Source organism: Saimiri boliviensis, chromosome 13, assembly GCF_048565385.1.
Source record: "Saimiri boliviensis isolate mSaiBol1 chromosome 13, mSaiBol1.pri, whole genome shotgun sequence".
Taxonomy (NCBI): domain Eukaryota; kingdom Metazoa; phylum Chordata; class Mammalia; order Primates; family Cebidae; genus Saimiri; species Saimiri boliviensis.
Window position 1 is genome coordinate 98,840,107 of NC_133461.1, and position 16,038 is coordinate 98,856,144.

At 47.4% G+C, this 16,038-nt stretch overlaps 1 protein-coding gene and 1 pseudogene across 4 annotated transcripts in view; one reads left to right on the top strand and one right to left on the bottom strand.

Moving 5' to 3' along the window:
* The window catches only part of SLC25A37 (solute carrier family 25 member 37), a 108,288-nt gene extending 104,492 nt beyond the window's left edge, over positions 1-3,796 (top strand). For all 4 annotated transcript variants that reach the window (XM_074384067.1, XM_074384066.1, XM_003937175.2 and 1 more), the window contains one exon: positions 2,567-3,796. In XM_074384067.1, the coding sequence (XP_074240168.1) occupies positions 2,567-3,087 (521 nt within the window). In that variant the 3' untranslated portion in view covers positions 3,088-3,796. The remainder of the gene's footprint in view (positions 1-2,566) is intronic.
* An 8,525-nt stretch (positions 3,797-12,321) lies between these two features.
* Positions 12,322-16,038, bottom strand: part of LOC101046142 (uncharacterized) — a 61,129-nt pseudogene continuing 57,412 nt past the window's right edge.

Consider the following 16,038-nt stretch of genomic DNA (forward strand, 5'->3'; position numbering starts at 1 on the left):
CTTGAGATCAGGAGTTCGAGACCAGCCTGACCAACATGGAGAAACCCTGTCTCTACTAAAAATACAAAAATTAGCTGGGTGTGGTGTGTGCACCTGTAATCCCAGCTACCGGGGATGCCGAGGTGGGAGAATCACTTGAACCTGGCAGGCAGAGGTTGCAGTGAGCTGAGAGCACACCACGGTAGTCCAGCCTGGGCCTCAGAGATAGACTCCGTCTCAAAACAAGAAAGAAGAAAAAGAAATGCTAACTGGCCGGAGCGGTGGTTTAAAACTGTAATCCCAGCACTTTGGGAGGTGAAGGCAGGTGGATCTGTTGAACCTGGGAGTTCAAGACCAGCCTGGGTAGCGTAATGAGACCCTTGTCTCTACAAAAAATGTAAAAATTAGCCAGGTGTGGTGGTGCATGCCTATAGTCCCAGCTGTTCAGGAGGCTGAGGAAGAATTGCTTGAGCCTGGGAGGGCGAGGCTGCAGGGACTGGTGATGGCACCCCTGCACTCAGCCTGGGCTACAGAGCAAGACTCTGCCTCAAAACAGAAAAGAAAAGAAATGCTAATTGTCAGGCTCTACGCTGAGCCTCTTGGATCAGAATCCCTGGAGCTAGGGACCAGAATCTTTTTCCTGGTGATTTCTATTGCTTTTGCACTACTCTAAAACTTGTATGTATACACCACACACACACACCCCCCTAGCCCTCGTTAATCCTTATCAATTCTACACCAATGTATGGGGAACCCATCAGAGGCTATTCTTAAGGGCTAGTGTTCAGTCTGGCTGTTTTTAATTTGAAAGATTATGCATCACGTTTCAAACAGATGTGAATGTAGAGAGAATATATGATGGACCCCAGTGTGTCCATCTCTGTGCTTCAGAAATTGACACTGGGTCATTTTGTTTTGGCCGTCTCTTTCCACACTACCTTCTTTTTGTCCTTTTAAATTTCGGCGGTATTACGAAGTGAGCCTCAGCTGTGCAGACCCGAGTCTGTTCCCCTTTTATATATCCTGGCGTCTTAGCTAGCTCGGGTCTGAATAGTGAGGACCTTTTGTGCCTGGCACCGGGCAGGCCTTCAGCTGGGTCGTTCTCTACCTGGCGATGGCTTTAGGTGAGCTGTGACACTCTCTTCACCCTGTTGCCCCATCTGAAAATAGTTCCTGGCCAGAAGGGAGGATTGGAGAGAAAAGTTTCAACAATTTAAGTCTCATGCTGTAAGCTTGCCTATCCTTTGTCTTTCAAGGTGAAGCTGTTAAACTTGCTTTTAGCTACCTGCCATGTCTTCGCGGATAGGGGACTTGGTCTGACCTTCAGGGTTGTGGTGGGTTGGGTTGGGAGGTGGGCAGGGAGTCTCTATGGTTTGGGTGCTAAGCGTGACCCGATGGGCAGGTGAAGAAAGGCACCTTCTCCATTCCCGTGGATTTCTTTATCGTGTGCTACGCCAGGCATGCTGGAGGGACACACCCTTTCCCCCTTTTTATTTACAAAGTAGAGAGCTGAGAAAGAGAGCTTGTGTTCTGTTTTGTTTTGTACACATTATCTTTCTCAAGAGATGTGATGTTCTTAAGTAAATTGACCTGCCTTCATGGCTTGTCCTGTAATGAACGCATTCAAGACAGAGTGTTTTGAAGGCAGGAGAGGTGTTTTTAGGTAGGCAGAGGTGAGGAGGAGGAAGCCCTTCTAGGAAGTAGTTCAATGAAAAACCTAAAAATGTCCCAAATAAATATTCACTCACATATTATATATCTTGGGCTTGTTTTTATGGAAGTTCATTCAGGGACCTGGTCAGTGAACTTTGTGTAACCAAGGAAGGGTTTTGTTTATCTTTTTTAAAGGAGAAAAAAGTGAGACTCAAGCTTTCTCTTTCACCTTGTCATAGCTATTGATTTACAGTCCTTATTTCTTTAAAAGTAAAGAAAAGCCCATGTGTGTATTTATTTGGCAATACATGAAGCCATTAAAACCCTAAGCCTAAGGTACCACAGTTAGTCTCATTCGCCTGTTGTCCTGTGAACCCCAGTTAGAAAGTCTTTGAACTTGGGCAGACATGATTCCAGTGTCTGTTCCAAACACACTGTGTCACAGAAGCGAGAATTACTGTTAGAGGCACAAACCCCTGTGAATACTCGAGGGGACATGCTTCCAGTAGATGTGCTGGGGACGGATGAGGGCAGAGGGTACAGGGGACAGGATTCAGCTTTGTGGTGGGTGCTGAGGGTTCCCACCAGGGGCAGCCAGGATCTGGGAAAGAGATCCGTGATTCTAGTCTGAAGTGGCTGCCTGGTTTGGGGGCTGCCTTCAGCAAGATTTGGGCAGGAGAAACTTCAGGATGTAGCCACCTTCTTGGCAGTGGGTCCTGGAGATAAAAATGGATTTTAATCCAGGACTGCCAGGAGCTGGCCGTCTGCAGCGGCTCAGGCTGGGGCTGTGTGTGTTGGCTCTCGTGTGTCTCCGGCGTGTCTAACTGGCTTGTTTCTCTTTATGGCTTGGCTTCATTCTGACCTGGGGTGGGGCCACGTCTGACCCACTGCCCACTGGCTCTCCATCTGGCCTGCCCTGCGGCTCCAACCACAGTGGTGAAGCAGCGTTTGCAGATGTACAACTCGCAGCACCGGTCAGCCCTCAGCTGCATCCGGACGGTGTGGAGGACCGAGGGGTTGGGGGCCTTCTACCGGAGCTACACCACGCAGCTGACCATGAACATCCCCTTCCAGTCCATCCACTTCATCACCTACGAGTTCCTGCAGGAGCAGGTCAACCCCCACCGGACCTACAACCCGCAGTCCCACATCATCTCAGGCGGGCTGGCCGGGGCCCTCGCCGCGGCCGCCACGACCCCCCTGGACGTCTGTAAGACCCTTCTCAACACTCAGGAGAACGTGGCCCTCTCCCTGGCCAACATCAGCGGCCGGCTGTCAGGCATGGCCAATGCCTTCCGGACGGTATATCAGCTCAATGGCCTGGCCGGCTACTTCAAAGGCATCCAGGCGCGTGTCATCTACCAGATGCCCTCCACCGCCATTTCTTGGTCTGTCTATGAGTTCTTCAAATACTTTCTCACCAAGCGCCAGCTGGAAAATCGAGCTCCATACTAAAGGAACAGGCTATGGGAAGGGATCATAGAATCTTTTCTTCTTAAAGCCATTCTCTGCCTGCATCCAGCCCCTTGCCTTCTCCTCGCACCTACATCCTTTTTTTGCAGGGTGCTCCCTATGGGTCCTCTGCTCCTCGATGCCTTAGAGGGAGGAGGGGACGGGCCAGCCGCTCACGGGAAGGCGGTCTGCAGGGACATCCAAGGCGGTGGTGGATGAGAAAGACTTTGGAAGGGGAGCGAGAAATTGCTTTTTCTCTTCCTCCCTGGGCAGAATGTAGCTTTTCTGCTTCACTGTGGCAGCCTCCTCTGTGGATCCTCAGATCTCACAGGAGGGAAGAAAATTTGCAGTGACTGAAAACAGTAAACAAAACATTTTTTTTATGTATATAAAAGTTCCATTACACAGTACAAAATAGATGGATAATGTTTATCCTTTATTTTTCTATGTAGAAGTTTTTGAATTTGTGTGTGTGCTTGTGCGTGTCTACACCTAGTATTATGGCTGGGACTCTCCAGCTGTTTTTTTTTTGTTTTGTTTTTCGTTTTTTTGTTTGTTTGTTTTTTTTTTTAAATGAGAGGGTTGAATTCTTCCATCAGGTGAACGAAAAAGGCACCAAAGTAGTAAATCACTGAATGTGGCCTGCAGCTGTGTTTTTAGCCCCTCCAGATGGAAGTTTCACTTGAATGTAAAATAATAAAAATTAAGTTTATATTTTGAATTTCTCTTTTCATGGGGGAAAAAAAGGTACGTTTAAAAAAATTTAAATAATGATATGTCACTTGCAGCTACCTTTTTTTTTTTTTTTCCCTTTTAAATTCAATCAGCCACTTCATGTGCCTTTTTTCCTTTGTCTTTCCCCCAAATGCCAGGACCAGAGACCTGGCCCTGGCCCGTTTGCTCCTGCTGTGTACACACACGCACACGTGCGGTGGGCAGGATCTCGCCCGCTGGCGGTCGGTGGAGCCCAGCAGAATCAGGGCGGCTGGGCGTAAACCTGTTGAGACTGCTTCCTCCCCTTGTGAGTGAGGTGAATCCCGCCTCCCCGGTCAGCACTTAGAAGCCCTTCATAGGTAGCACTTGGCTACCTGCGGGGCAGGTGTTTGGAATGAATCCTACCTTCAGCCTAGGACTTATTTCTGCATCAGCTTTTAACTCAGGCACTTCAGGTAATGTGATCTGTGTGTGTTTTGACGGAATTTCCTCATCCCCCGTTTCCCTGTGCGGTCTAGGGAAGCACGTCTGCAGACTGTCCCCCGTCCAGTCCCAAACCGTTAACTTCCACATCACAGCTTCTCACCGCATGCGGCAGGAGCCAGGCCTATCTGCGAGGGCCCTGCGGCTCAGGTCTGACCTGGACCGTGTTGCCCGAGTCCGAAGACCCCTCTCCAGAAGCCATTCTGCAGCCCCGTTCGCCCTGCGTCACCCGGGAACACAGGCCTCGCAGCCTTGCCCTCTGAAATAGTGTGTCCGGGGTAAGACGGTCGCTCAGAGAAAATGCAAGCCCGTTTTCCCTAGCGATGCCGTTTGGTGCTCTGGGGCCGTCGTGCAAGGGAATACCGATGGGGCGAGCGGCACCGGCTCCGATTTGGGGCTCTCACCAGAGCTTATCTTTAAAAGTGAGCGGGAAGCTCAGGCGTGTTTGCATTTCGGCGAGCCAGGTCCTGACCTGCCGCCACCCACCACACTCAGTGTTGTGGCATCTCACCGAGGAGGTGCAGGCCTGGTGAGACCTCGGGAACATGCACACGGTGCCTAGCGGAGTAGTTTTTGCTCTGATAGCGATGAGGAATTCTATCATCAGTCAGTTGACTTCTTTTTTCAGATCAGGGATGCGAAAGGGCCACACTGGGCACCTCCCGCTTGTGCCCCTTGTGGCTGGGCTATGGGGCTTGGCTGCTGCCTTGTACCATCTGAGGGTTAACACCTCCCTGCTCTGCCCCCTCACACTCCAAAGCCAGTTGCAGCCTCAGCCCTACCTGATGATGTAGAAAGCTGTAGTGCCCACGCTGCTGCTGAGATTGTTTACATCTGTGTTCTCAACCTGCCTTGGGTTTGTGTTAAATGGTGTAAAATTCTGCAAATGGAGGGGGGGGGGGAATCAAATTCTAAATTCCAAGGCAGAATTTAAGGAAAATTTGTAAAAAATTATCCTTCCACCCCTTTTAGTCCACCTGAGATGGGCCACACTGCAGCAAGACAGTCCCTACTGGATTTTGCTTTCACTGGTGTTTAGAAAAGAAACTGTTCATTTCTCTAGGAAAACTCCTTTGGTTAGGGGGATGCAAGAAGGGAAGGTGAAGGCCCGGTGCAGGGGCTCCCTCCTGTAATCCCAGCACTTTGGGAGGCCAAGGCAGGCGGATCACTTGAGGCCAGCAGTTTGAGACCAGCCTGGCCAACATGGTGAAACCCCATCTCTAGTAAAAATACAAAAATTAGCTGGTCGTAGTGGTGGGTGTCTGTAATCCCAGTTACTTGGGAGACTGAGGCAGAATTGCTTGAACCCAGGAGGTGGAGGTTGCAGTGAGCTGAGATCGTGCCACTGCACTCCAGCCTGGACGACAGAGCGAGACTGATGTCTCCAAACAAGAAAAGAAGGAAAGGTGAAACCGGATCTTGGAGCTCTGTGGGCCCAGATTGCAGGGATGGGCCAGCTGGGGGAGTCACATGGTCAGCCTGCAGGCCCCACCTGGTCATCAGGACGTTGAAGAAAGCCTTGATTGTTGTCAAGCACTAAGCAGATACAGGTGTTTGTTAATTTTGTAGAAATTAAGTTTCCCCTCTGGCCTTTATCTCCAAACTTGGTATTGTAGCCCCATGCAGACTGCAATCAGGTTTTTTACTGTGACTTGACATAGCAAAGTGCTAAATAGGAAGAGGTCGCCCCACCTTGCTATCCGCCCGACTCCCGGACCAACTCAATATAATCACAACATGTACTTGGTCCTTGGTGTCTTGGAGTGACATCTGCAGCCAGTCAGTGCCCCCTGAGTCCAGCACTCGTGCTTTTATGTGCTGTGTGTGTGAGTAGCTCTAATGCCCAAACCATGATTTGAGGTTCAACCGCTTGTAGCTGAAAGCTTTGTTTTCGAACAATAAACTGATTTTTTCCAAATGGGTGATATCTTCCACCCATGACTATGTTTCCTTAACTTTGTATTGAATCTGTTTACTGGGTTACATTCTATGTGTAGTTTGTTTTTTCATTGATTGCTCTTTTCTTTTAAAATGCTCATGTCTTATTCCAAGCACCATCCTCCAAAGCCCCCCAAAAGCTGCATCTCCAACCAGTTGTTATGCCAATAAGGTTTTATTTAACTTTATTTAAGGATGATTGTATCTTTGAACTGCAAATGTACTGCTGCTTCCTACTTGCAAGACGCACAATGTATGTTTTAAGGGTGAGCAAGTGTTATTTGTTAAATTCCTCAAATGCCTGTGGTGACTATTGTTTCTGCCTCTCAATTGTTGCTAGCTCTTTGAAGAAGGGGAGAATTGTGTGTTTGTGTGGGATGTTTCTGATATGCTGCTACAGTTGCAACACTGGAGCTAGAGAAAATAAAGTATTGATCTTTGAAGTGTTGTGGGCTCTGTGGTGGGAATCCTGAAATGAGAGAGGGGTGGATGGCAAGAGGCTACGTCTTTCACGGGGCCTATTCCTCTTCCTCCTGAGCACTCGGGACCAGGGTCCGCAGCTTTGATAGGAGCTGCTCCTGCAACCTCCTTTCCCAGGGCAAGCAGATCCATTGTGGTGTTTGTGTTGTCCCGCTCGGGAGGAGTGGGAGCTTTCCCATTGGCTGCGCTCACCACGCTGGGGAGGGTGGCACTTTCCTTTCTCCCTGTGGGAGCCTGGCTGTGGCAGGCTGCAGGTGGTTCTTTGTAACCTGCTGTGCTCATGCGCATTTTCTCTGTCGTACACCTTAGATTAAGCTAGAGAATGTAACCTGTTTTGGATGTGGGAGGAGGGAAGGTTTGGGCCCCTTAGAGAAGCCAGGGATGACTCTGACTCTTCCTACGATTTTGAAAGTCTGAGTTTCCACCTTCATTATGACCACTGAAGCCCTTGGCCTGCAGGGGTGCAGGGTCAGAATTGAGGTCAGGCCTGAGAACCGGTCAACGCAGGGGTACCCAGAGGTGGGGAGGAGTGATGTTTAGCAGGTGGGGAGCACTGTGAGAAACTCCCTGTTTTGTAATTTACCTAAGGCCGATGCTGCACTACTCCAGCTTGTGGTTGCTTCTCCTCTTCTGGGGTGGGTGGCACAGATGGTCTGCTTCTGGTAGATGGGAGATTCATTCCACAGATATCCCCCCTCTGCCTCCACCACAGAATCAGTCAGCCAGCAAATTGGTTGTGTCTCCCATGAGCAGAGCTCCATGCAGGTGCTGGGGACAGAGTGAAGTAGAAGATGTGGTCCCTGTCCTCCAAGGTCTTACAGCCTAGTACAAGAGTACGAGGGAGATGCAATCTCCTTAAGACAATCAGATCTTGACCCACCAAGATGGTAGCCAAGTCAGCTATGGAAGCTTTCTGCCCCTTAGAACAAGCTCCATGAGACAGTGGCCTTGGTCTTATTTACTGCTTTATCCCCAGCCAGTGGTGTGCTGGGTGGGGCTGGCCCTGAACCATCTCTCTAGGGTGTACAGTGCACATTCCTTCCAGCTTCACATTCCGTATTACCATGTTGGTAGCTTGAAATCGGCAACAGTGGGGATATTTACACCACAGAAATTGTCAGGCACTACTAATCAGGGCCTTTGCTTTTCCAAGAGATAGTTTACCAGCACACCACTGCCAGCACATAGCACAGTGCTTGGTATGTGCTAGGTGTTCAGTGAAGATTCGCTGAGAGGAAGATACGAAAAGTAGAACCCAGTTTCAACCTGGGGTGGGGGCCCTTCTGTGGTGCCTCCCTTAGTTTGCCACCTGCCCCTTCATGGAAGAAACCATCTTTCTGTCACTCAGGAGCCCTCTCTAGCACAACCACATTCAAATTCCAGCCCTAAAAAGGCCATGAAGCGAAGGTATATCCTTTCCTCTGGGGCCAAGGTCTCCTTACTGAGTTGCATGTGTTCTAGTTACCAGATATCTCTTCCAGGATAGACCTCTGCTTCTTCCCAAGGAGGGGGCTTAATGTGATAAACATCCCTGAGAGGAAGTAATAAGCTAGTCTCGTACAAGGGAGAGACATAGCCACTGGGCAGATGTGGAAAGGGTTATTATTGCTCGCAAGAGAACAAAGCATTACATCTGGTCTAAGTCCGAATGCAGGGAGTGGCCTAAGAGAGATCAGTGCAATCTGGGAGAAAAGAGCTTGGTTTGCATCCGTAAGGGCTTTGTAGGAGACACCCTCATGGTAAGTAAGCTGCGGTAAGAGCTTTGACTGCCATTGTAAGAAGTTTGTTTGACCTTTAAGGAGTAGGTAATGGGAAGTCACCAAGAGTCTTTGAGCAGGGGGCACCATGATTGGAGCTTGGCTCTAGGGAAAGTCATCTGGCTGAAGTGCACAGGACTGAGTGAAGAAGAAATCTGGAGGAGGCCAGGAGATGGTCAGTTTTGTGTCACAGTGAAATTGTCCGGAAGAGGCATGACTAAGAGAAAGGTACAGAATGAGTGGGAACGGACTGATGAGAGTGTAAGAGGTGAAGTCAGCAGAGGCCTGGGCATGCAGGACTCTAGGGCATGCTGAGAACAGACTGGGCTGTCTGAGAGGAGCAGGAGGACCTGGTGGAGAGGACTAATACATGGCAGCAGAAAAAATCCCTCATCTCTAAGTCCATGGGTCTCTCCTTAGTCCTCTCCTCTTTGGGCATGGAAAACTCATCTCAAGTCCATGAGTCTCTCCTTGGTTCTGCTCATTCTTGATGTAGATGCCAGATCTCCAGTTCCATGAGTCTGTCTTTAGTCCTTCTCCTCCTTGGGCATAGACGCATAATCTCTAAGTCCATGGGTCCCTTCTTAGTCCTCTTGCTTGAGCATGCACAACACTTGAGGGCTCTCTCTTTAGCTCCCCTGCTTGGCTTCCATTTCCCTGCTTCCTCTTGGCCTCCCACCTCTGTGATGCCTTCTCTGGCCCCTCACCAGCTTCAGCTCCTTTCCAGGCCACCTGAGTATGGCTGCTTAGAAAGGTTCTGCTGCTGGGGATCCTGTCTCTCCACACCATCTTGGTGCTCATCGGCCCTCCTCTGGGAAGATGATTCTCAGATGTGGGGCTGTAGCACCCCAGTTCTTCTGAACTCCAGATTTAAATGTCCAGTGGCCTGCTGGAGATCTCTTGGATCCCAACTTGTCCCTCATTCTCAAGAGACTGTCCCCCACTTGCTGCCAGAGGCTTACCGTGTTACTCAGTTGCTCAAGACCTTTAAGGGCTCCTCGTTGCTTATTGAATTTAATCGGCTTTCCTGCATATGGGGAGTTCCCAGTTTATCCTCATGTATAAGGAATTACTAGAGAGAAACAGGTCAGCAGGTTGGATGCGTAACACCCTAAGGTCTTAATTTCCTTAACAGGGCAGTGCTGTGCTCTTTCCAGAACTTAGTTCCCATTGGAATGTCTTCCTCCCTCTCCCGCGACTCCTCTCTGCCCATTCAAGTCCTATCTTTCAGGCTGCCTTGAAGATGTCATTTACCACCACATTGCAGAGCTCCTCCTAATTTGCCTATCTATGCGATCTCTCTCTTTGTCAGTACAGGCAGTGCTCGACTTACGACTGTGGTCAGGACCACGGGACGGTCGTAACACGATTTGGTCATAAGTTGAGTAGGCTATATGTACAGTTGAAATGGTGCACGCACAGATGGTAGTGCTGCCAGAAGCTGGTCCGCACTGTTGTACGCCCAGCTGGGCAACCTTTGCGCTGCCAGACGCGGAACAGTCGTGGCTAGCTACTGTGGTCATAAAGTTGAATGGTCATAAGTCGATCAATACCTGTATCTACAGCCTCTTTGACAGGCCTCCAACCTGCAGTGGCTGACCTCACTTTGCATTTTTGCTGTCTCCTGCCCAGAATTATGTGCCTAGCGAGGGCAGAAACTGTGCTTTATTCACTCCTGTTTTCTCCATAGCCTTCCCGCCTACTGTTTCCCACATTCTGTGTTAAGAGTGACAGCCATTATTCATTGTATGTAACAAACTTCTGACGTCCTATTGAGTCTGAAACTCCAGTGGGACATCCCGGTGGAGAGCCCAGAAGGAAATGCAATGTTGGTGGTCAGGAGAAAGGCCGGAACTGGAACAAAGGACCTGGCAGATAGGCCGAGGGGTGTGATGGCCAACGCCACAGGCACAGGAGAGTCCCTAGGGAGAAGAATGTTGTGGAAGGCTTACATGTATAGTGAAGAGAGAAATGGGAACCCGGAGAGGCTGGAGTGGTCAGAGTTATGAAGTGACAAGAGGTGAGGCTTTTATAAAGGAGGGGTAGTCATCAGTTCTGCAAGCTTAGGTGTGAAATATAAGCAACTAAAGCCATTTTTAGAAAACCATGGACTGGCCGAGGTGGACAGATCATGAGGTCCAGAGATCGAGACCATCCTGGTCAACATAGTGAAACCCTGTGTCTACTAAAAATGCAAAAATTTGCTGGGCATGGTGGCACGCGCCTGTAATCCCAGCTACTTGGGAGGGTGAGGCAGGAGAATCACTTGAACCCGGGAGGCAGAAGTTGCAGTGAGCTAGCCAAGATCCAGCTCATAAAAACAAACAAACAGGCCCTAGTCTCTCCTTGCTCTTTTCTTTGTTCTGGTTTTTTCCTAGCCTTACTCTCTTGCCTTTTTAAATTCCCTTTTAAATGTCACTTTCACCAAGTTCTGCTGCTTCTACACCTCCCCTCCGCTGACCCCCCGCACCCAGCACCTTTCCTACTGTATCTAGCATAATATTCCAGAGGCTACCTAAAGGCATTAATTAGACAAACACTCAAAACTGCACATCCCAGGCTTGTTCACGAAAGTGAAAAGCTGGCAAACAAACTAGATATCTATCAAGAAGTTAAATGATTTATAGACCATCCCTTCTGTGCTGGTATTTTTTATTTTATTTATTTTTTTAGACAGAGTCTTGCTCTGTTGGCACGATCTCGGCTCACTGCAACCTCTACCTCCCGAGTTCAAGCAATTCTCCTGCTTCAGCCTCCTGAGTAGCTGGGACTACAGGTGCGCACCACCACACTCAGCTAATGTTTGAATTTTTAGTAGAGAGGCGGTTTTATCATGTTGACCAGGATGGTTTTAATCTCTTGACCTCGTGATCTTCCTGCCTCAGCCTCCCAAAGTGCTGGGATTATAAGCATGAGCCACCGTACCTGGCCTCTGGTATTTTGGAGGAAAGAAATTTCGTTAAGGGACCCCAGCAACATACCATATTAATTTTTGTATTTTTAGTAGAGATGGGGTTTCACTATGTTGACCAAGATGGTCTTGATCTCTGGACTTCATGATCCATCCACCTCGGCCAATCTAGAGTTTTTAAAAAATGGCTTTAGTTGCTTATATTTCATACCTAAGCTTGTAGAACTGATGACTACCCCTCCTTTGTAAAAGCCTCGCCTCTTGGTTACTTCATAACTCTGAACCCTCCAGCCTCTCCTGGTTCCCATTTCTCTCTTCACTAAACGTGTAAGCCTTCCACAGGATTCTTTTTCTCCCTAGGGACTCTCCTGTGCCTGTGGCTTTGGCCATCACACCCCTCGGCCTATCTGCCAGGTCCCTTGTTCCAGTTCCGACCTTTATCCTGACCACCAACATTGTATTTCCTTCTGGGCTCTCCACCTGGATGTCCCACTGGAGTTTCAGACTCAATAGGACGTCAGAAGTTTGTTACATACCATGAATAATGGCTGTCACTCTTATGCAGAAGGTGGAAAACAATCTGTATTCCCAATACATTTATCCAGTTTAAGATACTTCTGGGCTTCCCCATTTCTCTGGCCTTGCCTCCTAATGGTAACATTGCTTTGGTGAACATGTGAGCTCTCTTTTGTGAAGCCATGAATATAACACAACTCCAGACTTCCAAGTTCCTGTTGCCATAGCATAAGACACTCTTCTTTGCTTATGCTCTTGTTTACCTATGGTTATTTTGTTTTCCTTAGTAAGTGAGACTCTCAGTGAGCTCCCAGCACTGCTGCCAAGAGGACACAAGGGCCATTTTAGCAGAGACAGACAGCCCAACCCCTGTCCTCTGTCATCAGAAACTCCTCTGTGACAAGAAAAGGTAGAAATCAAAATCATACCAGCAATGTGTTAGTCTTCAATCCGAGGCAATTGAAGCTTGGGTATCGCCTTGAGTCCTGGTGCATTTCTGTTGTCGTCAAGGACTCTCAGTGTTGAAAGGGCATCCGACTGTAACCTCATGAAGCCCAGAGCTACAGAAAGAGGTATCGTGGACATCTGGCATCTTCATTAGTGTCATGCTGGCCCTCGGGGTGGCTGCCTTTAAGGGAAAACGGGGTTTAAAAAGAACAAAGGAAATATAGACCAGGGGTGTTTGTCCTCATAAGTATGTGAGTTCATGGAAGGAGTTCTTGCTGCTTGCTGAACAGTGAAAATGTTCTCTTGATGGACACCTTTAGCTTGTGTTGACAGGTGACAAATATATATCCCAAGATTTCTATGTTGAGCCTAATTCAACCAGCTGGTAAAATAAACCAGCACATCCTCTCTCTTTCCCTGATTGTGTCTGTGTAAAGTTTGGAAATGAATAATGTGTGTATTAGTCCGTTCTCACACTGCTATAAAGAAATACCTGAGACTGCTAACTTATAAAGAAAAGAGGTTAAATTGGCTCACAGTTTCACAGGGTGTACAGGAAGCATAGCCGGGGAGGCCTCAGAAAAGCTACAGTCATGGTGAAAGGTGAAGGCGAAGCAGGCTTGTCTTATGTGGTCTAAGCAGGAGGAAGAAAGAATGGGGGGGAGGCACTACACACTTTTAAACAACCAGATCTTGTGATAACTCACTATCATGAGAACAGCACCAAAGGGGAAATCCCCTCCTATGATCCAATCACCTACCACCGGGCCCCACTTCCAACACTAAAGATTGCAATTTGACATGATATTTGGGTGGGAACACAGATCCCAACCATATGTTTTTTGTTTGTTTGTTTTGAGATAGAGTCTCAGTCCGTTGCCCAGGCAGGAGTGCAGTAGTGTGATCTCGGCTTACTGCATCGTCTGCCTGCTGGGTTAAAGTGATTCTCCTGCCTCAGCCTCCCAAGTAGCTGGGACTACAGGCGTGCACCAACATACCTGGCTAATTTTTGTATTTTTAGTAAAGATGGGGTTTCACCATGTTAGCCAGGCTGATCTCGAACTTCTGACCTCAAATGATCCACCAACCTAGGCCTTCCAGAGTGCTGGTGGGATTACAGGTGTCAGCCACCCTGCCTAGCCCCAAACCATAACAATGTGCAAATTTTAATGTAAATAGTTATAGGTGATATTTATAATACCTTCTGTCTATCACTCTGGGCTTCATGAGACTTTAGTGGGTGCTGCTTTCTATTAGCATTTTCAACACTGAGAGTTCTTGACCGCAATAGAAAAACCTGAGGACTTCAGCTGCTTTGGTCTAAGACTTCAAAAACATCACCAGCTTGGAAACTGGGAATACTTATGTGCTAGGAACTTCCTTGGGTTTTTGCGTGGTCCCTAGCACATCCAGTGATCCATTCAGGGTTTTGTCTATATCCATAGCCATGCACCTCCATGGTCATTTCAAAATCTTTAGGTAGGGTGCAAGGTCTGAGGGCAAATTGTCCTGCGTGACTCTCTCTCACATTTGCCCTCAAGCTCATGAATAAGTAAAATCTGGATAAACTACACACGAAGGGGGTCATGGTAAATGGGACTGAGAGGCAGTCAGACTGGGAAAAGCAGCCAAGAGAAAAGAATGTTCTAGATGAAAGAATGAACCAAACCCTGTACCTATTACTCATCATGGTAGAAAAACTTCCTTTGCACAGAATGGAACATGAAGCTCTAAGCCTCCTGGTGTTCCAACGAGCTTGGGTTGCCAAGAGCACTCATTCAACAATGAGTGTGACTCTTACTGTCACACTTAATCTGATCCAGCTTCCTATTCTGAAGAGATTTTTGCTGATTTTGACTTCCATAAAAGTCTTTGTTTCTTGATGCTATCTTGAATGTCCACCTAGGTCTCCGTTTTTTAAGATCAGCAAGTTTCTCAAAGCCACATTTGAAAAGCATACAATTATCTTTGAGTGGATTCCAGTGCAAGGATAATTTTCTTATTTGTTCATGGAATGAAGTCATTTGTTTGCTCTGGTCCGTTTTAACCATTGAGCATAGAACAGATGGGTCGGTATGTCCAGAGGCCTAGACGCTAGTCTTGCAGGTCACTAAACAGGTTGAGCGATCATGGGTGACTTTGAGTGTATCACTTAAGCTCTCTGGTCTGCAGTTTCCTCAACGGGGAAATGAAAGGGTTGGGCCAGATGACGTGTAATAATAGCTCCTCTGGCTTCACCAGCCTATAATAATGTCCACAGACTACAGGCTCTATCTAGTCTCTAAGTGTGTGATTAAAATATGATTACATGCTTTATAGATGAAATTAGAAGGAAAATCTCACAGGCCTTTTCACTTACCTACCGTAAAGAATCATTCATTATCATTTTGCTTTACTTCTTTTCACTTCCCACTTGCTAAACTACTCTACAAATAAAAGACCAAAATCCAGGAACTTGACACAGGAGAATGATGGATGTCACACACCCTTTTCTTTAATATGTTTTTAATTGCTACGTTTCTGTGCACTTGCATGTAAATAATTTATTTGCCTATATGTCTTTCTGAACTCTGAGTGGGGACTGTTAGTCTCTGGTAAGGTCCGAGCCTCCAGCCTAGGGCTTGAAACAAAATCAGTCTTGTTTGCCAGCAACTCATGGAATGGGACGCCCTTATTTTCCCACAGTCTGTTACCATAGGAAGGCGCATTGTGGGTTTTCCACAATGTTTTCTTATTGTAGGGTCCGTATGTCTAAAACTTTTTTTTAAAAATGGACTTTATTTTGTTCAGGTAGTTTTGAGTTCACAGCAACATTGATAGGAAGAGACTAGATTTTTTCCATAAGACATTCCCACACACGCATTATTACTCACCAGCAACATCCCTCACAGGACTGGTGTATTTGTTACAACTGATGAACATACACTGACACATTGCCATCACTCCAAGTCCATGGTTTACATTAGGGTTCATTCTTCGTGGTGTATATTTTATGTATTTGGATAAAAATACAATGGCACGTATCCATCACTGTACTATCATCCAGAAGAGTTTCACTGTCCTGAAAATACTCTGCAGTCTGCCTATCCTTTCCTCCCTCCCCGTAACCCCTGGCAACTACCGATGTTTTATTGTTTCTGTTGTTTGGCCTTTTCCAGACTGCCAGGTAGTTGGAATCATACAGTATGCAGCCTTTTCAGATTGGCTTCTTTAACTTAGTAGCATTTAAATTCCTCCATGTCTTTTCATGGCTTGATAGCTTATTTATTTTTAGTGTTGAATGTTCCCTGTTCTGGATGTACCCCAGGTATTCATTCACCTACTGAAAGACATCTCGGTTGCTTTCAAGTTTTGGCAATTACAAATAAGGCTGCTATAAACATCCATATGCAGGTCCTTGGGTGAACATAGATTTTTCTTTTTTTTTTTTTTTCTTTTCTTTTCTTTAAAAGATGGAGTTTCACCATGATGGCCAGGCTGGCCTTGAACTCCTGACCTCAGGTGATCCACCCACCTCAGCCTCCCAAAGTGCTAGGATTACAGGTATGAGCCACTGCGCCCAGCCGAACATAGATTTTTCATCTCCTTTGGGAAATACTAAGGAGTGCAATGGCTGGATCATAGGCAAGAGTGTGCTTAGTTTTGTAAGAAACTGCCAGGCTGGGCACGGTGACTCACACCTAGCACTTTGGGAGACTGAGGTAGGAA